Raw genomic sequence first — 17,106 nt, forward strand, 5'->3', positions numbered from 1 at the left:
CCCTCCTGGAGAGCTCTTCCTCTTGTTCAAAAGTTGAGCCTCTCTGCATACTGAGCATGCAAAGAGGCTCAGAGCAAGCTTCCAAGCCTCCGCCGGCCAGGACAGACCCAGGAGGCAAGGGCGGGGTCCTCGCCGCCCTCCCTCCCTCTCCCCGCGGGGACCCCACATCTGTGCGCCACATCCACACGCCTCGTCGGAGCCTTCCCGAGGAAGGTCCCTTTGCGGGGCCCAGGGAGGCGGCTCTTCCAGGCGCAGGCAAGTAGCGAAGGGGTGGAGGGAGGAAGGGGTGGTTAGCGCCGTTTTGGCGGTTTGCATTTTCAAATTGCGAACCTAGAAATGCGGCCCATTCCATCAATCTCATTTTGGGGAGGGGGGAATCACAAGTTTTTTAAACTGTGATTTGCACAACGAACGGTTTGGAGAACGGCTACAACCCAAGTCTTGTAAAGCAAAAGGACCTTCTGAATTCTCGAAGGAAGCCAGAATTGGGGGTGGAGCCGTAGAGCAGGGGAGTAGGGAGAAGAAACAAAACCCCAGCTCAGCGGGGAACGCCCACGAGAGCCAAAGGTGCGCCGCCCAGGGCTGCGGCCGGGGTTACGGAGGAGTTGGGGGGCCGCAGGCCCGAGCCCGGGAGCGGGGCGGGGGAGATTTTGTTTTGCTTTCAGGGACCATTTTGTTTTGGTTGTGCGGAGTTCGTCAGGCCCTCTTTCTGATGGTTGGCTCTACACATCTCTTTGCTACCCTTGACCCAATGTCGTGTCGCCTCGGGGCCTGGACGAGCGAGGCCACGCGAGAACGGCCGTGCGCCCTGCGACTTTCCCCAACTTCTCGGCCCAGCTCCACTCTGGAGTGAAGCCTCCTTCCCAGAGGGCCGCAGCGCCCCCCCCCCAACCCCCCGACTCGCGGTTTGGTGAGAGAAGACTCCTTTTTAACCTCGTGATGATTCCTCAAGGGAAAAAAACACAAGAGGTTAAAAATAAAAACCCGGTTTGGGCTGGGACCTGCGCACAGCTGCCCACGTCGGCGAAAGTCACCCCTCGGCGCGCACCGGGTGGCCTGGTCCCCTGCGGTGCCAGGGGCCGGAGCCCGGGGACAGGAGAAAGGACCTCGCAGTCCGCCTTGGCCCGCGGCACCTCTTGCCCGCGGCCGCTCCAGGACCACCCAGGACCCCGGGCGCCCAGGGAGCAATCTGGAAAGATCTTAGAACAACACGGGAAGAGAGCGGCTCGCCTCCCCCGCTTCCATTCTCCCCCCCCGCCCCGCCGCCTCCCGGGCTGACTACGCGGCAGACCAGTCCTGTCGCGAAGGCTCGGACCCGCGGCGCAGGGAGAACGGCCAGATTCAAACCCGCCTTTGAGCCGTGGGAGGCGCGGGTGGGTGGTGGCGGCAGGGGCCGGGCTGGTTTTAAGGCACGAACTGCCTCTTTTCGAGGGCCTGCAGGCCCGAAGTTGCTCCCGGCCACCGGGTTTATTTTGCTTTTGCCGGGGACGCAGATGTTGACCTCTCTCCAGCTTCGCTCGGCCCAGACTCGCCGAAATCCCCTCCCCCCGCCCCCCAACCATTTGCTTCCCTGCGCCACCCCCCACCGGTGCGCTATCCCGGGAGTCAGCATCCCAGTCCTTTAAACCTTCTGGAATGTCACACATGGAAACCTTTAGCAAATGTTTGTTAATGATCATAACAAAGGCATCATTCAAATTAGGCAGGTAATTACTACCAGAAGGACAACTGGGTGCTCGCTGGCTCATCCATTCTCCATGCTTCAAACTCGGCGAGGAGTTACTACCCGAAGACGTCCCCGCCCAGCCTGCTTTTCGGGCCCCCTTTAAGCATCTCTGAAATGAACTGTGAAGTTACCGTTTGTGGGCTGGGAGCCCAGGGTTCGGGAGACCCCGGCGCGACCGGGCAAGCAGTTTCCCAGAGCAAAGCAGGCCTTCCTGGGTAGGCTCCCTACCTTGCTTCCTACTTTTTAGTTTAGGGTATTTGATACAAAAACTTAGATCTCAAATTGTTTTTATTAATAGCCTGAAAGCCAGCACCCACCTTTTCCTATTATTCCGCACTATAATTTTTTTGGGGGGTGGGGAGGAGGGTCATGCCTCCCGGTTCATTATCTACAAACATTACGGTATTCTGTTAGCATTCCGAACAAGGGGCTGTTCATATATTTGCCTTCAATGATTTCCTGAAGGAACATGTGGAAGTAATAGTGAGCAATGCAGTCACCCGAACTGAAGATGCACGAGAGGCGGGCGCGCAGAAGAGCTGGGGGGAATGGGGCCCCTAGCCCAGCCCCAGGCGTCTTCCCGAGCCTGACACCCCAGGAACCCATCCCAGAGCAGCACAGGACCCCACACCTTTCTGTGACCCTCTCCTGCCGGCTCTTCTTGTCCACCCTCCTGAGGAAGGAGGTTGATGACTGTCCGACGTTCCAGGCTCAACCCGGACGTCGAAACCCTTCTGAGACTGTGTGTGTGTGTGTGGGGGGGGGGGGGGGGGATGGAGGTAAAAAAATGACCCCTTCATCCAACAGGAGAACTCAAAATTAGAGAAGGCGGGGAAGGTGAATGCGCTCCCCTCCCCCTCCGTCCCTTGGAAGCCCAACTGCGCCTGGTCTGGTTCCTGGAGCGTGAGCGCCCCCTTTCCTTCGTGAGCAGAATCGTTTTCTGCTTGTACAGTCTCTTGCCTGGAGCTTGGGGATAGGATTTGGGGCTCCGCTCAACCCTAGGGCATCGGTAAAGTCCGTCCCTTGCGGCGGGAGGGAGCACGGGGAAGCGAACCTCCCCTGAACGAGGAGGTGGCAGATTTGTTGTGGACGATTCCTCAAACGCCCAACCCTGAGCCTTTTTGTGTGAGTGATAGAAGCCAGGGCAACCTCGCCCAGATTACCCCGAAAACAAAGACTCGACAAGATAAGTGGCTCCGAGGGAGTAAAGGTCATTCTGTTGGAGAACGTTCCAAACCTACGCCAAAGACCCTCAGTTCTTTGTACCTTGTTTCAAACCCGTTTTCAAAGCAAAACAAAACAAAACCAAAAACAAAGACCATCATCTTCATATGGGACTCAAGAGTTTGCCTAATCACATTAAGGGATTAGCAACTACCCCGCACTTTCCCTAAAAGACCCCAAGTTGTAAAGACGCAACCGGTTGGAGACCTCTCCGGGCAGCCCCGTCTAGCTGGGCTAAGCATTTCTACAGAAGGGATGTTCTCGACTCCAGATGTATACTATTCCTGGGCATTAAATGAAATTTCACAAGTTCTTTTTCTTTCTCTCAAAGAGCATGCAGAACAATATAGCAGCGTAGGAAAATAACCCCCTAAATCAGGAGGCGAACTCATGCTGGAAATGATGGGCAGTTTGTATTTTCACGAACCTCTTTCCCGGCAGAACATCAACACCTCCCCCTTCCACCACCCCCACCCCATCTGGTCTGCTCCCCGCCCCCCAGTTGTTGTCGAAGTCTGGGGGTTGGGACTGGACCCCCTGATTGCGTAAGAGCAAAAAGCGAAGGCGCGATCTGGCTGCGTGGAGATTCAGAGCGCACGGAGTTCGAGAGAAACTTTTATTTTGAAGAGGCCAAGGGGGGGGGGCGCTTCATTTCCTGACAGCTATTTACTTAGAGCAAATGATTAGTTTTAGAAGGATGGACTATAACATTGAATCAATTACAAAACGCGGTTTTTGAGCCCATTACAGTTGGAGCTAGAGGGAGAAAAACAGAGGAGGGGACTTCAGGAGAGGACTGGAAACCGTGGACACTTTCAACTCCATATGTAGGATTTTCATTACGAATTGACATAGGAGGAGAAGGTAAGAAAGGAGAAAAAAAATGATTTTTGTCTGTAAGAGAAGTTCCTTATCAGGCCCTTTGGGCTCGAAGAGAAGAAACTTGACTCAAACTCTGGGCGATGAGGAAAAAAAAGTTGAATTCCAGCTATGTGTCCCGAGAGTCATTTATGTTTAATAAACTTCACTTGGAGGAAAGATTACCGAGAGCTAGAAAGTCTAGGGATTAAAAAAAAAAAAACACATTTTCCAGACCTATTTTTAAAAGCAGTGTTTTTCTAACAACTCTATAGCCTCCCAACGAAATTGTTTAGGCTTACATTTTTGAGGTTTCTTTTGGGGTTGGGGGTGGTATTCGCGTATACTGGGACGAGCACCAAGTAATGCTGGGAGTGGGGGCAGAGGTGTTTGCCCTCTTCTTGGCAGTAGGTCCTGGAAGGCGACAGGTTTTTAATGAGTATTTTCATTCCTCGCCCGCGGTTTGGCGGGACAGCGCTGCGGCGGGTGGTGTGGAGCGCGGCTGGAGGCTGGGGGAGGCGGAGGGAGAGGAGCGCCGAGTGGGGCGCGGAAGGGGGTTGCAACGAGGGGAGGCGTGAAGGGCTCGGCTGGAGAGGGCTGGACCTCAGATGCCAGCCGGGGGCACATGGCGCCGGCCGAGGGCGCGTAATTACTGGACGGCGCAGAGCGCCGGGTGCGAGCCGGGGCCAGACACAGCACAACCCGGGCGGCTGCAAGACGAGCAGAGGGGGCGCGGACGGGGGCGAGCGTTTGGGGGGGACTCCCCAGCCGTTTGCGGGATCAGTGAAGTGTGAGGGAGAGCGGGCGCCAGTCCCGCAGTGCGCTGGGTTTGCGCGCCCGAGTGCGGGGGCGCAGGCGGCGCGGGCGGGCAGGCGGTCTGGAGTAATGACAAACACATTTGGCCCCGAGTGAAGAAGTCGTCGTCGCCTCGCATTCCAGCAAGTGGGTTTGAGGAATTTCGTACTGCGCTCCAAGGGGCCCTCATTGTGCGCTGTGGTCCCCACCCCCACTCGTCTCTGCGCGTCCCCTTTCCTCGGTGGAATCTTTTTTTTTTTTTTTTAATTTTTTTTATTTGCAAAGCCCGGGCTGCTTCTGCTGCCCAGTCCCGGTCGGTCACAGGAAGGAAAGGAGGAGGATCGCCAGAAAAGTGCAGAACTTTTCTTAGGGGAAGTTAGGGACGACTCGGAACGGGAAAACTTGTTTCCCAGGTAAGAGAAAGATGGTAGGCGAACTGGCCTCGTCACCTTCCTCCGGGCACCTGAGTTCAAGACCCGCCCCCCTTGCGTGTCCCTTTCCTCGCGTGGCACTCGCCGCCTGCACTCGCCCTGCGCTGCTTCAGCCTCTCCAGTGCCCCGATTTCACTCTTTGCTCCGGCCCCCTTGCCTGCTTCGGAGCCCTCTCCTCGCACCCCTCCTTCCTCTTCCGTCCGTCCTCATGGAAGTCGGTTTTTACTTGTGATATTAACTTCTCCCGGTTGTGCCGGGGAAACGGGCGGCGTCGGTTTGGCTCGGAAACAACTGGGATCAGAGGTTCTGTTCGGAAAGGGTCGCAGCCAGCTCAGAGCCAGAGGGGCCCGAGTACGACTGCCCCGGGGGCCAGGAACCGGGCCGCCTGGCCAGGTGTTGCCAGTGCTGCCAGTGTCCTGGCCAAACGTCTCCGACGGGAAGAAGTGCTGGGCCGTCTGTCTGTTGGCTGTGCGTCTTGCCAGCAGCCGGAGCGCCCGTCCCTCTCTCTGCTTCCCCTAGCCCTGCTAAGACCTCAGGATTGCAGAACGAGTGCTTGGAAGAACTTGCCACTCACCCCATCTGCCAGGGTGAGAGGCAAACCCGGGCTCGAGAGGGAGTGTGGATGGCCTTTATCAGGTCCGGACTGCCCCGAGCCCGGCCCAGCTGCCTGGAAAAGCCGCGGGCTGCGCTGTGTGGGAAATGGATTTTTGGCTCCGCAGCCGAATTGCTCAACGTTTTGGGCCGCCTCGTCTCGCCGCAGTCGCTCGCGACCAGAACTAGGCAGCTTTTTAGGGCAGGGAGATATCCAGAGCACACGGGCAGGACAGTCAGGCGCACAGCTCACGGGACTAGCACCCCTCAACCCAGCGAGCGTCCGGGCTGCTGGAGGGCCGGGAGAGTCACTCCGGGCTTGCCTCCTCAGCCGCAGCCCTGGTGGCTTCGGCTTTAACATCGCCCACCCTTCACCCGCTTCTGACCCACTCGAACCCTGGCGCTTCTGCTTTGCATTCCTTCCCAGTTTTCTTTTCCTTTTGGTTTCCTCTTTCTTGGTTTCCCTCTTTACACTCTCCTATGATAAAGGGGCCCTTCCTCCGCTCCCCGACAGGCGAGGCCCGTCCATCCCCGTTTTGACACCCTGGTCAGTCCCCGCTTCGAGCCTCTTACACAGTGGTGTTTTTGGTTTGACCCCAGTTGTAGCTTGGGTGAGTCCCCACAGCGGGAGTGGAGGGTGGAGGGTGGGGGGTGGGGCTGGGGGTGGGGGAGGGGCCGGGAAGGAGTGGGTAGCTGACCCTCGGGCCTTGCACCAGTTGTTAAGTGGACCGAGAGCAACTCGAAGCAGAACCTCGGCTCCCGGCCCCAGGTCGCTTTCTTCCTGGGGCGCGGACTGGGGAGGGGTGCAGGGGGAGGGGCAACGGGCCGGGCTTTCCAGCTGCAAACTCGTCTGGCGCCGAGGCGGGCCCGTTTTGTGCCTCCTGGGGACCGGCCGTGGGCGGCGCGCAGCGCCTGGACGCGTCCTGCAGACGTGGTGGCCAGCGCCTTCGTGCAGACTCCAGCGGGTGGACTCCCTCTGGCCTCCGGGAGCTGCGACAGGGTGCGTGTTGCTGATGGACGAGTGGCAGTTCCGGGGGAGAAGCTAAAACCTGGTCGGTGACGGAAAGGTGCGGCTCTCAGCGTTCCTTGAGTCTTGGTTCGAGGGGCCCTCGAGCAGCCTCAGCCGTCGGGGTGCGAGGGGGTAGGTCCCGCGCGGGATGCATGCTCCGGGCAAATTGCTTTTCTCTGCTGCGCCCTGGTCGGGCTCTGCCGCTGCATGTCTAATGGTGAAGTGGCTCTGCGGCGTTTCCTTTTGTTTAAAGCGGAACAGAGAGTCGGGAATCTGTTGGAAAATAGGTTGGAGTAGCTACACAGGACCTCGGGTTTGGGGCGCTCCACTCCCAGCCAACGGCAGTCCTCCCCTTCCCGGAGAGAGGGAAGCGAGGGGCGCGCGCGGGCGCGAGAGTGCACTGGGCAGCGGGGACAGAAGCGACCATGGGAGGTGTGTGTGGCAGGGGGGAAGGTTCGGTTCTTTAAAGACGAGGAGGGGTCGCAGTCTCAGCGCTCCGCGGCCGCCTCTGCCAGCGGCTGCCCGCGACCGTGTGGCTCTCGGGCCCATAGGAGGCGCTGGCGCGCGGCTGTAACCCTAAACCCCGGCCGCTCTCCCTCCCACCCCTCCCGGCCCCCTCTCAGGTCTCCGCCGAAAACAATGCAAACGCCCAGCGTCGTGCTCCGAGCGCCGCGGCCTCCGCCGCTCTGAGGCCGGGAGTGCGGCCGGTCGGGACGTTCAGCTCCGGCCGAGCGGGCGGTCGTCACCACCGGCCCCGGAGTGACAGCGGCCGAGAGAGTGGGGGCGGCGGGAAGGGAAGCGGCCGGCGCGGGTTCGTGTGCAGCAGCGGGGCCGGAGGCGGGACTGTGCGGAACTTCCCCGGCGAAGGTGGTCGGGCCGCCGGGCCGGGAGGCGCTGTCGGGGACCCGGACCCGGACCCGGACCCGGACCCGGACCGGGAGCCGGAGCGGCCGGCGGGGCCCGGGAAGATTCGCGGGGCCGCTGCGCCCTCTAGTGGCCGTCCAGAGCGCGCGCCCGGTTCTCCTCCTGCCTCTGGCGCTCGGCGAGGCGGACCCGTCAGAGCGCGGCGCTGGGCTCGAGGGCCCCGGGCGGACCGACCCTTTCAGCTTCGCCGCGGCCCCAGGGCCTCGGACAGACGCCTGCAGGCACGGTGCGTGTGGGTCGGGAGGAGCTCGGGGGGCGGCGTGCAGGGTTTGGGGATTCGCTGGGGGCGTCGTCGTGATTGAGTGTGGGACCAGCGGAGGAGGGCGCAGGGGATGAGGTCCCGGGTGCTTTTGGGGGTGGCCGAGGATTTCAGAGACCCTCACAGGGTCTCCGGCGCGGGCGGTCCTTGGCTGTTTTGCGACCCTACGCTGTTGAGCCACGGGAACAGTCGTTTCCAGTCCGCCCGCGGTTCTCGGCTGCGCGACCGTCGCGGCCCCCGCCGGGCGGGTTTTGGTTTTTTTGCGATGGGTGACAGTGGCCTGAGAACTGATGGGTTGCCTGGCCAGGGTCGTGGCGTCGCAGTCGGCCACCCGGCGCGGGCCAGGTCGTTTCTCTCCTGCGGGTGTGCGCCATCCCCGGGGTGGCGAGAGCGTGGGGGAAACAAAGCCCCGGATCCCCCGATCTCTTCTCGAGGGGCTTTTCCTGCCGAACCCTCGGAACTTGTGCGGCCCGGCGTGGCAGCGCCGTCTTCCGGGCTCCCGAGGCCCCGCGGCCCTAGCCGGCTCGCTCGCAGCGACGGTGCTGGTGGTGCCTGTCCCCGCCTCCCCAAATTCTCCCAGGGCTCCGAGGACAGTGGAGCATTTTCGGCAACAGTTTGCCTCTTCCTGCTTCCATTCTCTGGGCTCTGGACTGAGGTCACCGTGACACCTAAAGTACGATGGGAGAAGGGAAGAGATTGGAAGTTAAGATTTGGGACATTTTAGCACAGAACTTCCAGCGGTGTGTGTGTTTGTCTCCACGGAGTCTGGGACGTGCGTCCTTGGACCAACACTGTCATCTGCTGGCTATACTTGAGAACTGCAACGACCCTCTGGGAATGGGCTTCGCGGAGATTCTAATCAAGTTGTGGCTTGAGGAAGATGCATTCCCTGCCTGGTAACCAGGTGGGAGGTGACGACGCGTTTCTTACTGCAAAGCTGCAGAAATCACGGGGCTGATCGCGTTTGTTTTGTGGGCTTTTGTGTAGTTTTTGCCTTAGTTTGTTCTTTACATTTGTGTAGTGAGCAAGCTGCAGCCATACCACGTCTGACTCTCAGAGCAGATCTGTCCAGAAGCTGCGTGGGTATTTGCATATCCCTTAATGAGTGCGGCGCTGGAGTCAGGAGCTTGGTGATCTTGGGTTCAGGTGCACCGTAAGCGACTACACCCAGCTTTGTTTGTCTCACTGAGTCACACCAGTTTGGCGACAATGAAGAGGAAGTCTCCTTTCAGTTGGTGGCTGGTGGCTAAGTATCTGGTGCAGAAGAGCAGAAAGGTTTACGGGCTCCGATTGTCCCATAAAATGCTCCCGTGTGAAATAATACTCCAGCCACCACCCATCCCTGGAACGTCTGATGGAACGCACGCAGGGAGATCAGAACGGCAAAACGCCATCTGGTGGGGTGCGGATCCCGGTAAACACACCCTCCCGTGAAGTTGCCACCGGGGTCGACCCGCATTTTGGATTGCTGGGGCTAGAGCTACGAGATGGGCTAGAACGTTCGTCGCAGGGATAAAGTGGGATATGTAATTTTCACAGTTAGAATTAACTTAGAGCTGAAATTAACCGAGCCTCGGAAATCTGAATCTTGAGGTTGTCAGTGGCTTTGGGGACCGTGAGAGAGTCTCCTGTGGCCTTTAATCATGCCAGGGTGGGGTGAAATTCAAGATTCAGCGGCTCTGCGGCGGGGTGCGTTGAGCCGAAGGCGATCTGGAGGCTAGCTTTCTGGATTTCTGAGAAGGCCAGCCTGCTCTCACTTCTCGAAATAGTGCCCAAGCTCTGTTTACTCTCTAGTTTAGCATGTTGTCTTTTGGTTATTGAGTTGCCTTCCAAGGCTCTTCACTTGTGTTTGCAGAACAGGGGGGTGGAAGCCCCTTAAGGACAGTGGGTGCAAACAGATTTCTTTTTCTAATGTGATCATGTGTGCTGGTTCGAATTAAAACAGCCTGCCTTGATCGTCCAGCAGCAGGCCTTCATCTAAGCTGAGTTTAGATCCTCGTCTTCAGTATGCAGGCGATGAAGGGCAAGTTCAAAGGCCTCTGGGTCTGACTTTCTCAATAAGTAGAAGTTCAAGGAGTTATTCTGACGTTCTTTTCATCTCAGACATTTGGGCAGAGGGTCACCTGGGTGGCACTGTCGGTTGAGTGTCCCACTGACTCTTGATTTCAGCTCAGGTCATGGTCTCGGGTTTGTGAGATCCAGCCCTGTGTCAGCTCCGTGCTGAGCACAGAGTCTGCTGGGATTCTCTCTCTTTCCCTCTCCCTCTGCTCCTCCCACTCATGCTCTTTCTCAGCTCTTTCAAGTAAATAATAAATCTTCATAAAACATCTTCGGAGTCTGCAGGATTCTTAGGTCGATATAAAAACCAATGGCTGCAGTTTTCAAAGCGCACTTGACTAAACTGTAACTTAGTCTTAAATGTGGCAAGGCAAGCCAGCAAGTTAGGTGTTAACATTCCCTGTAATAGAAGAAGAGCCAGAGGTTCAGAGAGATGAACTAAGTAAGCATCGATATAGGATGAACCTAGTCCAAAGCGGTTTCCATCGTACTTCGGAGACAAGGAATGAGAAAGACCAGGGAATGCCATGGAGGAACCACGGGTCCCTTGGCCTGAGCGAGAACGTGGCACGCATCTCTTTTCCCTGTTTGTTTCTCTTAACTCTTGGCCATGATTTCTGCGTTGTGGTTCTAGAGGATGAAGCCTGAAACCAACTTGTAGCTGGCATGAGAAGATACGATTATGATTTTTTAACAAAACAGATTTGGATGAAGTCCGCTGCTCTCCTTGCAAAGTGGTTTGTTCTTGCTGACTCCTTTCTCTGAATCTGTACAGTTACTTGTGTTTGCGCATCTGACTATTGGATATGCTCCAGGATGGGTGGGTGGGTGGGGTCTACTGATGACGGGTTAGCGTTTACCCCCTGGGTGGACAAGCCCCAGAAATAACGAGCCAGACTCTTCGAGATCCTTGCTATGTGCCCAGTAGGCAAGGAGGCCATCCTCTCCTGTTGTTTTCCATTGCCTCCCTGTAGGGCAAATGCTGCAGTTACTCACGATGAAATTGTCTTGAGTTGCATATGAGTAATGACGCGAAACTTCCCAAATATGCCTGGGTTTTTAGCCAGGGAACTACTCTTATCAGAGAAGGGAGTTGGAAGTCTTCGGCAAATACATGTTGATTCTCAGTGTTGGGATCGTTATCATTGGCTCTCTGGTCTCGCTCTCATTGCCCACGTAGCTTGTCACTAAAGATTCCTCCCTGGCAGCAGAGTTGCTGTATCTGTAGGCACAGAAGGAAAGCTGGTGGGGCTGGCCCAGGGCAAAACGCTCCTCAGAGCCCTTCTCCTAAGCTCGGGAATGCTTTAAAGATGCACCATTGGCAAGTCCTGCTCCAGAAATACAGGATATAAATGTGATAAAACCCAAGACATCAAGCTGGCTCTGGAGGGCTCCTTTGAAGTTGGCTAAGTGGATTATCAGTGGGAGGCTGATATTTATATGTACAAACACACAGGCCGTTACTGCTAATTGTGGTAAATCAGGCTGGCTGGCCTGGCTCGGGGACCTGCTGTGCCCGTCACCACAGCAGTGAGGAAACCCTGCAACCCCTGCCCCCCTCAAGCTCCCGGGTACATGCCAGGAGCCTCAGAAGCCATCAGCGAGCCAGCATTGTGCAAATTGCATTTGGGTTCAAGCACTGCAATTGTATTTCTCTCACTAGGGTGAGCAGAGAAGGGAAGCAGGGCCCCAATTTGCATGAGGAAATAGTGCTGGGAGAGGGAGGAGGAGACACACAAGGCTGAAGCACTGACCTTCCCTTGAGGGAGACCATATGGTGAATTGGAGAGAGCAAGGCTTTTGCATCACACAGACTTCGTGTTAGAATTCTGGCTTTAGCGCTCACTGTGTGACTTGGGGTGACTTGCTAAACTTCTCTGAGCCTCAGCTGGCACTTTTAATTAAAATCAAGTATGTCTCAGGGTTATTATTAATAGACATGGCGTACAGATTTAGCATGTGTTTCCTGTCCAAGCCTCCCCTCCCCGCCCCCTGCCAGCATTCTGCCTTTCACTCTGTCTTCCTCCTGCATTTTCACGGTAGAATTTGATGTAGCAGAAATCTGGGTTGTGCATATTGGGCCATCTGAAAGCAAAAATGCACAATGAGGGGCTAACCACAAGCATACATGGAGCTTTTTGTTGTTGTTGTGTTTCCTTGGTTTGTCTGTTTTAGGCCAGTTGACTCAGGAATCATGAACACATCTTAGTTTCCAAAGCTAGTCGTGGAACAAATGAAATCCCATGAAGGCCTTCCATTGCATGCTTTGGGGTTTTGAGCAAGGCAGGGACCCAGGACATCCCAGGCTAAGACTTAGGTGATTTTTTTTGGTGGGATATCCTAAGGCTTGCATCCCCACTGCTCCTCCCCCCGCCCCACCCCATCCACACCTCTGCACGGCAGAGGGACGTCCTTCAATTGACATGGGTTTTGACTTTAAAAAACATGACATCAGAAAGGCTCCTCGATTAAAAAAAAAAAAAACAAAAAACAACTTGCTGTAGCCAAAGCATCTTTTTTTTTGCAAAGGTTGTGGAGGATGTGGACTTCACCATGTACTCTCTGTAGCAAAACATGCCATTGACAACCTATTTGGAGCGAAAACAGCTCCATTAATGGAAGTTGAGTAAATAACGTGTGCTTTCACAATCTTCATTTCAGTGGGTTAGAAGGAACAGATCTTCTATACACTTGGATGCATTCTGAGACCATAAAAGCCAGACTTTTCTGGAATTTGGAAGCTGTGTGCGATCCAAAAGGGTTTCAGCTTCAGATGGCTCCTGTCATGATCCTGGGGTCCCTTTGGGCCGTGGGATTCTTTTTTAGGTATCTTAACGGCTTTAACCATGAATCTTAAGGCGAGGTATTTTCGACTAACATGATGCTGTTAACGTTTTCCATATTGCAAAGCACAAAAAGAACGAGGCTCACTGGTGGTTTTATTGGCTAACGCTGCTTCTGTTTGACGTTTGATTTTCCAGTTTTCTGGAATGATGGGGACCTCCCTTGTGGCCCTGCTGATCTTAGGCTGTCTCCTGCCAGGTAAGGATCCCAGTACTCTCTGATTTCCTTGTTCTGGGGGAAGCCTTGCCTTCTAAGTTCTGTGCTCTGGGAGTGTGTTCCCAGTGCTCAGCAAACACAGTCCAAAAGCGGGGAGGGAAGTCTAAAATGATGAGAAGTTAATGTAGAATGACCACAGACCTTCAGATCCCTTTGCTGTATCGTGTTAACTCCAGTTAAGGAATGCTCACCAGTGGTAATTCTAATACACGTATAATCCTGGCATGGAAACGTGGTAGGAATAATAGCCTAAATTTTGCCCACCATGCTTTTTCCCTGGGACATGGGTTTCCGGAGACTTACGAATGTTTGAAGGAAATAATTCATGTCCAGGGAATCATACCTGTCTTTAAGTGGAACATGCTTAGATTGCTGGAAAAATCTTGGAGCCGCCTTTCCCCTTGGAATCTGATTGGTAGAATATTTGACTCTTGGGAAAATCTTACTGACATTTTCTACCAGGAGGATATTATTGGGACCATTTGTGGGAACATTTACTAGCACTTTTTAGTGTGCATCCAGATGTTTGTACATCACAGATGTTCACTGTGAGCCCAGTGTTTTTCTGGCGGGAGGAGTTAAGTCTGTTCGTGTCTGTAGGGCTTACCTATATGGGCATGTTAGCAGGAAGCAAGGTCAGGGGCTCGGTAGTTCCAAATTCCACCAAGGATACCCCGCCTGCAGGAGTGGGTGACCAGAGGTACTCGTGACTTCAGCCTGGAGCTACAAGTCACCGTGGGCGCATAGTGCAGTTGGGTTGGGCTCCAAAGAAGGTCATAGACCACTGATTAATAATGAAGTCAAAATATCTCTTCTGTTTTATAGGGGAAGCGGGACTAAAGTTTTAGGCTCTAAGATGAACTTTGAGTTTTAACTCTTGGACTTTAAATATTCTCCCTTAAAAATGTTAAAATCCGGGAGCTCTCAGGTTGGCTCAGTCAGTAGATAGAGCGGGCCACGCTTCATCTCAGGGTCATGAGTTCAAGCCCTGCGTTGGGTGCAGAGCCTACTTATAAATAAAACTAAGTTAAAATTAAAATCTCTATCATCCGGGACGCCTGGGCGGCTCAGGCGCCTGCCTTCGGCTCAGGTCATAATCCTGGAGTCCCTGGATTGAGTCCCACATTGGGCTCCCAGCTCCACGGGGAGTCTGCTTCTCTCTCTGACCTTCTCCTCGCTCATGCTCTCTCTCACTGTCTCTCTCTCAAATAAATAAATAAAATCTTAAAAAAAAAAAATCTCTATCCTCCTGCTTGGGTTTCTGGGAGGCCATTAGCGAGAAGGCATGCCCGAGTGTCGTGCAGAATGGAAGATTCTAGTTCTTGAGCACAAACCTGCTTTGTGCCTTGTGCAGCCTCCCTGGCCCTGTCCTCACCCCATTGCATACGAAGGGGAGCGCCTGCAGGGCCTGTGGACACTGAAGGAGCCACATGTGCTCGCGTCTCCGCCCTCTTGGGATATTTTATGGTCACACATGGGAGTCTGAAACACGGAATGGGAATCAGGCGTCCTCTCTGCCATCTGACTGTTCGCTGGGGTGAATCCCCGGGTGGGGTGAGGCTTCTGAGGCCTTTGGAGCATTTGCTGCTCTCAGCAGATGCGGCGGCTGTTAGAATGGGGGGCCTTTCATGGGCATCCAGGCTAACGGATTTTTGCGCAGAAACGGTCATTGTTCCCGTAAGCCGCGGCTGTTGCCGCTGTCAGTTCCCTGGGTGAGACGGTCCTTTCTGGCGGCGCCTATTCAGAGCCCGTTTCCTTTTACAGGGCCCAGCCTAATCCTCTGCCAGCTTTCATTACCCTCGATCCTTCCAAATGAAAATGAAAAGGTCGTGCAGCTGAATTCGTCCTTTTCTCTGAGATGCTTTGGGGAGAGTGAAGTGAGCTGGCAGTACCCCATGTCTGAAGAAGAGAACCCCAATGTGGAAATCAGAAATGAGGAGAACAACAGTGGCCTCTTTGTGACTGTGCTGGAAGTGGTCAATGCGTCCGCGGCGCACACGGGCCTGTACACTTGCTATTACAACCACACGCAGACGGAGGAAATGGAGCTCGAAGGCAGACACATCTACATCTATGTGCCAGGTGAGCTGTGCGGGGGGCCCCCTCCTCCCCCCGAACCCCGCTCGTGGTCCCCCCGCCCCGCCAGCCCGGTTAGCGTCTGGAGAAATAGGAACATCATAAATGTGTAAGGGAGAAAACTTGGAAAGTACGAGAGAACGCACATTAAACCAAGGTCGCTTGGGAGACCATTATCAAGAAATATTTGTGGGGGACGTTTGGAAACCGCGTGAAGTTTTAGAAATCATTTGTGCCATAGCATGTTTTATTCACGTTCTGCAAAAAATCTGAAATGACCTCGTTTCGGTTCAGCCAAGTTTGACAAGTGTGTTGGTTTATTTATTGTGTGTCAGGGCAGAAGTGTTGGGGACACGAAAAGCAAGTAGGTAGATCCTGTCTTGGAGCTGCTTATCGTTTCTTTTACTAGCTTCTCAATAACCAGGCCATTTTTTTTCAGATGGAATGAAATACATATTTTTGATTAATTAGGGGGAGTTTCTCCTTTTGATTAAAATTCGGGGCAGATTGATACTGATGATGCTGTCTCTGACCGGTGAGAAGCAGGTGCCAAGACAGGAGTTAAAATGGGATGAAGCACACTAGGGATTGAGGAGGGGGCAGCCTGTGAAGGATCCCACAGAGCCTGCCTGGAAGGGCTGTCTACCTATGTTGTCTGTGTGACCTTAAATGGAGGAGAGAAGGAAGGAAGGTAGAGTAGATGAGTCCTAGAACTCTGTGTTGAGAAAGTCTAAGAGGCTGAGGAACCCCAGTGCCCCACAGCCCTTGGCTAGTGGCCCCTCCGAATGGCATGGCCTTGGGGTGTGATGGGTTTCAGAGCCTGCCCTTAGAGTGGAGGACAGTGTGGTGCTTCTCCCAGTCGACCCGTTAATCAGCCAGGCTTAGCCATGAGCTTGAGATTCATTTGGTTTGCCACCCAGCTAGTATTCCCCATGCCCTCCTTGCAGTGATCGAAATCCCCATCTGTATCTGTGTCTTGTGTCTTCGATGTTCCTTTGTGCCTCTCTGTCTCTCTGTGTCTCTGAGTCTATACCATCTCTGTCTGTATCCATCTCTATCTCTATCTATGTCTTGTCCATCTCTGTCTGTATCTGTCTCTATCTGTATCCATCTCTGTCTGTATCTGTCTCTGTATCTGTCTCTATCTGTATCCGTCTCTGTCTGTATCTGTCTCTGTCTGTATCTGTATCTGTCTCTATCTGTATCCATCTCTGTCTGGATCCATCTCTGTATTCATCTCTATCTGTGTATATTGGCTTCTACCAAGGACAGTTGTTTAAAGGAGGGCCATGATGTTATTCAAACATCACATAGATAGTGCATAATGATAGGGATGACTTGCATTTTTATTTATTTTTTTTTTTAAAGATTTTATTTATTTATTTGAGAGAGAGACAATGAGAGAGAGCATGAGTGAGGAGAAGGTCAGAGAGCGAAGCAGACTCCCCATGGAGCTGGGAGCCTGATGCGGGACTCGATCCCGGGACTCCGGGATCATGACCTGAGCCGAAGGCAGTCGTCCAACCAACTGAGCCACCCAGGCGTCCCATTGACTTGCATTTTTAAAGGAAGCCTTGGCTGTTGTGTTAGAAATATCAAACTGTATATTTTAACCTGAGATGAATTTGTAGCTTTGCTGAAATCTTGACGAACGGAGTTCAGGGATGTGGAACTCTGAACATGAACTCAGGTAACAGCAGTCTTCGTACTTAAATTAAAAGAGGCTATAGTTGGATTACTTGGCTTAAAGCAGACAGATATACAAACTGTTGATAACTCTTGCCATCCTGTTTTGGCAGAGGTGAGGTAAGGGGGTCTCTGAAGTATATCTTCCTATCTTTCTGCCTTTTCCTTGTAAGTTCCCCCCAGCCCCCAAATCGGCTGCTCTTCTTGTCCTCTGTAACTGTGGGCGGCCCATGGGATCTAGACCCTCTTTTCATGACACTCTTAACTGTCTGGACCCTCCTTCCTAAAAATAAAAGGTTTTGTTTTAAGAAGGGTAGGCATTTAGAATGTCACCCCAGCTTTGTTCACACATAAATGCCTCCTGCTTTGAAGAGAATGGAATATGGGCTTGTTAAAGGCATATGGTGTT

General features: G+C 54.0%; 1 protein-coding gene across 5 annotated transcripts in view; it reads left to right on the top strand.

The window, feature by feature from the left end:
• The first annotated feature begins 232 nt into the window (after positions 1-232).
• The window catches only part of PDGFRA (platelet derived growth factor receptor alpha), a 45,103-nt gene continuing 28,229 nt past the window's right edge, over positions 233-17,106 (top strand). The window contains exons 1-3 of one of the 5 annotated variants that reach the window (XM_032334299.1): positions 233-255; positions 12,857-12,917; positions 14,700-15,017. In XM_032334299.1, the coding sequence (XP_032190190.1) occupies positions 12,866-12,917; positions 14,700-15,017 (370 nt within the window). In that variant the 5' untranslated portion in view covers positions 233-255; positions 12,857-12,865. Of the gene's footprint in view, positions 256-3,589; positions 3,815-4,916; positions 5,017-6,559; positions 6,693-7,581; positions 7,785-12,856; positions 12,918-14,699; positions 15,018-17,106 lie in introns of those variants that run through there. The other 4 variants (XM_032334296.1, XM_032334300.1, XM_032334297.1 and 1 more) reach the window with 4 other exon arrangements.

This window comes from Mustela erminea, chromosome 2 (assembly GCF_009829155.1).
Source record: "Mustela erminea isolate mMusErm1 chromosome 2, mMusErm1.Pri, whole genome shotgun sequence".
NCBI classification, from domain to species: Eukaryota; Metazoa; Chordata; class Mammalia; order Carnivora; family Mustelidae; genus Mustela; species Mustela erminea.